The sequence below is a fragment of the Phanerochaete carnosa genome (genome assembly GCF_000300595.1).
Source record: "Phanerochaete carnosa HHB-10118-sp unplaced genomic scaffold PHACAscaffold_1, whole genome shotgun sequence".
Classification (NCBI taxonomy): domain Eukaryota; kingdom Fungi; phylum Basidiomycota; class Agaricomycetes; order Polyporales; family Phanerochaetaceae; genus Phanerochaete; species Phanerochaete carnosa.
The window spans coordinates 2,662,771-2,668,909 of NW_006767628.1; the positions used below are offsets into that span (position 1 = coordinate 2,662,771).

A 6,139-nucleotide genomic window follows, 5' to 3' on the forward strand; every position below is an offset into this window, starting at 1 on the left:
CCGTCGTCCGGAGCGATTGACTGCGCACCGATAATGGAAGGAGGATCGCCTTTCCTGCGAGAGTATGCATCAAGTACAGAACCGTCATCTTCATCCACGACGGATGCAGAGTCGTTGGGGTGCAGCTCAGAGTGGGGAGACTGCATGAGGTGGGACGTGCTCCGAGTCTGGTTGCGAGACTGTTCAGTGTGGGCGGCAGAACCAGACACAGCAGACTCATTGTCGTCGTGTCCGAGCGACTCGAAGAAACGACCCCACATCGGGCCACCTTCTGGCTCAGCACCGCCAGCAGCCTCAGCGCTCATCGCGTTCATCTGCTCCAAGGTGGCATAGGTCAACTTCAAAACGTCCACGATGGCGATTAAACGGCCATCCGTCTCGATAACAGGCAAGTTGAGGTAATGTCCGTCTGACAAAACATCATTAGCGCTACCCCATAGACAACGCGCTATGTACTTACTGTGCATCTTTTTCAAAGCATCATGAACAGTCATGGTCGGAGGCGCAGTATCGGGGTGTGGTGTCATGACTCGTACGACACTGCATCGACCTGCATCGAGGCCAGCGGCGATGACTCGTAAGACAACATCCTTACTCGTGAAGATGCCGGCGATACGTGGCGTCGCAGCCGTACCACCCATAGAGGTGCTGGGCGACTCCATAACGCATACAGCGGTCGTGCGCCTCTCCTTCATAAGCTTGGCAACTTCTCTGACAGTAGTCTTGGGCCCAACAGTAGCAGGCTCCGTCCGCGAATCCATGACGGTGGTAAGATCTGGAAGAGCTGTCTTCTCGCGAAGAGCCTCGACGTAAGAGAGCATAGCAGCAGTTTGCGGGTTAGTGGCTACGCCGCCTCCGAGCTCGGATTGAACACCAGCGAGAGCATTGTAGAGCTTCTCAGAGGCCGAAGAGCTGCGCTCAACCTTGTCCAATGCCTCGTGGAAAACCCTGGTAATATCAAGGAGACCGACGACGTTTCCTTCTTCGTTGCAGACGGGCTTGGAAAAATATTGAGAATGGGACAACGATGCAATGGGGATCAAACTCACCAAATGCCTGAAGTGACGAGATACCATGAGCTCTAAAGCCTCAGTCGCGCTCGTGGTGTCGCGAGTAACCATCGGGTTGCGCGTCATGATTACACTGACAGGAGTAGTGTGAGGATCCAATCCCTCCGCGGTGACCTGCACAAACAATCAGTCGGTTCAGCACGCCTTACTCGGTGAGCAGTAACAAAACGTACACGATACGCAAGATCCTTTGCGGTGAAAATGCCGCTGAGGCCCTCATCGTCATCGACAACCAAGACGCAGTCTGTCCTCTTCGCGGCGCAAAGCTGACTAGCCTCAGACACGGTAATGCTTTCCGGGACAGTCAGCGCGGGGCTGGGCTTGAGCGCGGCGACGGTGCCCTTCTGAACATTGGCCTTCTCTCTGCGCTTGCTGCCGCGGCCTTGCTGATACGTTGTCGAAATGGTGCGCTTGCGCGAGAGTTCGGATTCGATTTTCTTGCGGATTGCCTGCGTGGGATTGTCTGGGTCAACAACGCTCACGGTACGCGAGGGCACGCGGCGTTTTGGGATAGAGCTCGTTGAAGAGTGTGTGCGTGGCAGAGACATCGCGTGCGTGTTCAAGCACAACACTTGAACGCTACACACAGAAGTTGGACATTCTGCGGGCGACGCACGACAAACACGTGTAGTCCGCGCTTTGTGACTACAGAATCCGTACGTGTACGGACGGCTCCATCCGAGCCTGCTCCCACGCCATGTCCAAGAGGGTGGGAAGGAGACAAAACACTCACCTCGTCCTTCCTAGACTGCTTTCTCCTCGTGTCTGCCGCTGAACCTGAGAGAGTGGACATGGTCGCGGATGAGGAGCGCGGAGGCGGTAAGGGCGAGCTGGCACGTTCAGGAAACGGAAGAGGAGAGTGGGAGCGCTCTGATGCACCCGAGCTGCGGTTATAAGCGGAATGGGACGGCACAGGGATCCTGGACATGCAAGTGATCCTCAAGGGCCGTGGACGGACTAAAGCTGCTCTTCACAGCCGGATGTTTTCGCCGCCAACGTTCTTTTGGCTGTTGATCTTTGTTTGGTATCACACCTCCAGGCGCCCGCCTTAATTAATGGCGTCTCTTCAATTCCAGTTCTCCGTCCTCGACTCAGCTGCACACGCATACATCGAGGAAAGGCTGCGCGGTAAGCTAGATATACAAGAGAATACAAGAAAAGTAAGGCCCAAGGATGCTACTAGTACAATTACAATATATCACGGGTATCCGGAAATGATAGGCTGCGGCTGCGCTTTCAGTGACGGAGAAGCGAGAAGACAAAAAGTCAACATACCGAAGTAAATCACATCTCACACCTTTCGCACCCCGCTTCTCTTCGCACCCTGAGTGTTGCTATACCAATAGTATGCACCTCCCAACAGGAGAATAAGGAAAAAGTTTGCTGCAAGAAGCGTAAGTCTCGCAAGCTCAGAGCCGCCTTCACTGGGGAAGTACTCACCAAAGACAAAGCCAAGCGTATCTTGCACGAGATCAGTTGCAAGCTTCACGACAGCTTGGCCAATCTGCAGGACCCCGGTGGCGATCTCAGAGAAGAGCGCAATCACCGCCTGGAACACGGCCAGAGCCGCGTTGAACACAGCGAGGACGACGCTCGAAACGGCCTGCGCAAAAGACGAGAGTGCAGCGGTTATGGATGCGGCCATGGTTGAAACGTTGAAGTTCAAAGGTGTGTTAGTGAGGACCATCGTCTGCAAACGCACCTCCTATATGTATGATGCCCAGCGGGAGCATACCCGCACCACAGCGCTTGCGAGTCCGTGACGTCAACATAGCTCTATTCCACAGCCAAGCAGATATTCATTAGACAAGATAACCGGCACAGGCTTACGGCCCACAACACACGACGACAGGTTCAGGCATAGCGAGAAGTCGGAAGGGCCCGAGACAGCAATAACCTCCTTAGCACCTGCGCCACATTTACTGCGCCCGGGCGCCGGCAGCGGCGGGCTGCTGGGGAGCCACAGAGCTGCCAGCCCAGCGAGTGAGCAGCATTTTGAACGTATCCCAGATCTGGACGGCGACGGGTGGGGTACCCGGCTGGCGTACGTAGCCTTCGATGCGCTGATTGACGAGGGTGAGGGCGTTGCGGGTGAACGCAGATTGGTAGTAGCGCTGACGGAGGAAATGCGCGTAGAAAATGGGAGTCAGCAGCGAGTTGCGGAAGGTGATAGCTCCCAAGAGGACGCGAGCCATGATCAGGAGCTCGATGAACGCGACAGCCTTCATCGCGGTGTCATAGTTGGCTGCGGACACGTCAGTGAGATGCCGGTAATAGAAATAAACCCGAACACACCCTTTACCCAGAGCTGCAGCCGCTTGGCGAGAGGGTGGGGAGTAGGCGCGCCGCCAGCCGAAGTCGGGGGGCCAGACGCCAAGATTTGAGGCATCAATGTCGTGCGCGTGAACGTCAGCGCATGGAATAGCGAGAAGATAGCGAATGGAAGCAAAGAGACTGAGACGAACATCGTTCAGTGAGAGTAATGGAACGGTTGTGCTAACGCTTACAGGCTATCGGCTTCGAGGTCCACCAGAAGAATGCCAGTAGCAAGTATTGCACATTCTGACAAAGTTGATTTGAGTTTGTAGAAATGCATAAATTGCTGCAACACGTACTTCGTCAGTGAGAGCCCTCTTGATCCAGGCACCGTTGGGCTGCGGGGTCTACACATCGTGATCAACAACGGTTTCAAGGCGCCCCAGTCGCTGACTACTCACTCCGAGGGATTTTCTGAGGAATAGGAGGGTGAGACGAGGTAAAGCTTAGCACTCAAAGCGTCGAGACTCACTGGCACACGATAGCATAGCTCAGGAGCGCACCAAAGAAGCTGGCTGCAACGTGGCAACACCAACCGGTGAGGGAACGCAGGATGTGGAAAACGGTTCGGGGACGTACTCTTGTACCACCAGGACGACGGACCCCTGAAGAATGCCCAGGCCAGCAAGTAGCGGAAGGAGGAGACGAGGAGGACGAAGTGCCCTCCAGCCCACAGATAGTGCTGTTCAGAACCGGGTCAGCGTCGGGGTTTCTGGGGAGGTACCGGGTGGGTGCTCGAGGACGGCAAGGAGGATGGTCTAACCTGAGTCGTCGCCATCTAGCGTGGTGCCGGTTGTCTGACGTGTGTTGCGGAGAGTTGAAAGATGAAAAGGAGAGGCGCAGAAATCGTTTTCTGAGCCACAGCGAACCTTTGCTGCTCACGCTCCGGTGTGACGTACGCATGTTCTGCTTTAGGGCAGGCGTGACACCCACCGCGTTGCCCACACGTGCCCGCTCTGCCTCAGACTCGCGACTCGCGCGACACGCAAGATTTCACGTAAAATTACAGCAATGGAACCAGCGAAAACCTCCTCGACACAGCAATACGCCACAGAGCAGAAACTACAGCAGCGAAAATACTACCGGCTCCATTGCGCACCATCAGCCCTCATCTTCTTCCGCTCAAGCCCCTTCTTATACACCTCCTTCTCCACCACCCGCTTGCCGAGTGTCTCAGTTCGCCTGCCTTTTGAGTTCTTCCTCACATTCTTCCTCGACACCTCCTCTCCCTCCTGTAGGTCGTTCTCGTCCTTGTCCTTTGCATCGATCTCCTCCCACTTCTCCTCGACCTCCTCCTCCTCATCGTCGTCATCTCTCCGCCTCTTCTTGCCCGACCGGCCAGCACCGCCGGTGCCGCCGCCAATGTTGACGTTCACCCGCGGTGGTACCGAAAAGCCGAACGCCTTGCCGACCTTGGCAAGGTCGAGCTGGTTGACGTCGAAGATCTTCTTGAGCGAGTACGACGCGTACGCCTGCAGATACGACCGGAAGCCGTCCTTGGCGGACTGGTGCAGGAAGTAGTTCTTCTGCAGGAGTTTCTCGAGCTGCGACTGCACGTTTGCAATCTTGTCTGCCGGGAAGCTGAATTCGTTCAGCGGGACCTTGGCTTCCTTCAGGAAGCGCAGGAAACCGAGCTCGCTCGGGAGTAGGAACATAAGACTCTTGCCGACCTTGCCTGCACGAGCGGTACGGCCGACACGGTGAATGTAGTCGCGAGGGTCATCTGGCGGGTCGTATTGGATAATCCAATCAACACGGGGGATATCCAAACCACGCGCCGCGACGTCTGTACATAGCAGAATGCCAGACTCGGCGTTGCAGAATTCAAAGAAGGTATTTGTCCGCTTCTGCTGCTTTTGCTTACCCTGGGCTCGCAATGAGTAAAAGGGTTAAGTAGAGGAGGATAACACATACATGAAGATCCAATGTGGGGACGTCGATGTAATTGAGCAGCTCGGCGTGGTATTTTACGGAGTTGCAGCTCGAGAAGAAGACAACAATCTTCTTCTTCATGTGCTTTTTCAGGAAGGTGAAGAGGAGAAGGAACCGACGGTCTGACGGACAGACGACATATCCTTGTGACAGTGTCGAGACAGTGCTTGTGCTCTCGGTCTTGTCGACGTCAATGTACAAAGGTCCAGGGCGTAATGATATCCGCGCAAGGTCGGTAACTTTCGTTGTCTGAGTAGCGGAGAAGAGCATAGACTGGCGATTCTCTACGAGATGAATAAGAAGACATTTCAGTGAGATACTGCCACAGAACGCACCATTCGGGAGGATGGCAATAATCTTCTTCATCTCCTCTTCAAAACCAACCTCCAATATCCGGTCCGCCTCGTCGATGACCAAGCATTTGAGATTCCGGAATACAAATCCCTTAGTATTCTGAGGTTTGCAGAGACGTGGTAAGCGGAACGCTATGGCTATTACCGAGCTAGACGTACCTCAAGGTGATCGAGAAGACGACCAGGCGTCGCTACAACTAGATTGACACCCTTTTGCAGCTTATCTGCTTCTGCTCGACGGTTTGCACCGCCCATTACAATACCGAAGGTCTGCGAGTGGTGAGCCATGAGCTCTTTTGCCACACCGAATATTTGCAGAGCAAGCTCTCGGGTTGGCGAGACTATAACGATACCAGTGCCTGATACATGTTCTTAGCTGCGGCTCCAGTTGATCGTAAAGGATACTACGCACCATTCCGCGGCTTGAATTTCATCCTGTGCAGCAGCTCACAGCAGGAATCAAAAAAG

General features: G+C 54.7%; 4 protein-coding genes across 4 annotated transcripts in view; all 4 read right to left on the reverse strand.

Annotated features, from left to right (window-relative positions):
- Window positions 1-2: 2 nt before the first annotated feature.
- On the reverse strand, window positions 3-1,863 carry PHACADRAFT_80818 (uncharacterized protein; the record flags this gene model as incomplete). Its single annotated transcript, XM_007390251.1, has 5 exons — window positions 3-409; window positions 461-998; window positions 1,050-1,184; window positions 1,244-1,519; window positions 1,804-1,863. Coding segments are annotated over 5 exons (1,416 nt in total), but the record flags the coding sequence as incomplete, so codon positions are not given.
- Window positions 1,864-2,361: 498 nt separating this feature from the next.
- On the reverse strand, window positions 2,362-2,715 carry PHACADRAFT_189997 (uncharacterized protein; the record flags this gene model as incomplete). Its single annotated transcript, XM_007390252.1, has 2 exons — window positions 2,362-2,453; window positions 2,511-2,715. The coding sequence occupies 2 exons, from the start codon at window positions 2,713-2,715 to the stop codon at window positions 2,362-2,364; spliced, it is 297 nt and encodes a 98-aa protein (XP_007390314.1).
- Window positions 2,716-2,830: 115 nt separating this feature from the next.
- On the reverse strand, window positions 2,831-4,196 carry PHACADRAFT_247077 (uncharacterized protein). Its single transcript, XM_007390253.1, has 8 exons — window positions 4,150-4,196; window positions 3,966-4,068; window positions 3,859-3,901; window positions 3,788-3,800; window positions 3,686-3,733; window positions 3,578-3,632; window positions 3,366-3,524; window positions 2,831-3,315 (listed from the first exon to the last, which is right to left on the reverse strand). Exons 1-8 carry the CDS (start codon window positions 4,162-4,164, stop codon window positions 2,990-2,992), a joined length of 762 nt encoding a protein of 253 aa, XP_007390315.1. The 5' UTR covers window positions 4,165-4,196; the 3' UTR covers window positions 2,831-2,989.
- Window positions 4,197-4,365: 169 nt separating this feature from the next.
- PHACADRAFT_110678 (uncharacterized protein) overlaps window positions 4,366-6,139 on the reverse strand; it is a 2,969-nt gene continuing 1,195 nt past the window's right edge. Inside the window, exons 2-6 of the mRNA XM_007390254.1 lie at window positions 5,831-6,030; window positions 5,654-5,771; window positions 5,301-5,602; window positions 4,676-5,251; window positions 4,366-4,618 (exon numbers count right to left, since the gene is read on the reverse strand). Of these exons, the coding sequence (XP_007390316.1) occupies window positions 4,466-4,618; window positions 4,676-5,251; window positions 5,301-5,602; window positions 5,654-5,771; window positions 5,831-6,030 (1,349 nt within the window). The 3' untranslated portion in view covers window positions 4,366-4,465. The remainder of the gene's footprint in view (window positions 4,619-4,675; window positions 5,252-5,300; window positions 5,603-5,653; window positions 5,772-5,830; window positions 6,031-6,139) is intronic.

Bases quoted from the DNA above. Each gene is read 5' to 3' on its own strand.
- PHACADRAFT_247077 (XM_007390253.1), bottom strand. The intron at 3,525-3,577 runs GTAAGCGTTAGC...TGTTCGTCTCAG, and splicing joins GACCTCGAAGCCGATAGCCT to TCTCTTTGCTTCCATTCGCT. The intron at 3,316-3,365 runs GTGTGTTCGGGT...ACGTGTCCGCAG, and splicing joins GCTGCAGCTCTGGGTAAAGG to CCAACTATGACACCGCGATG.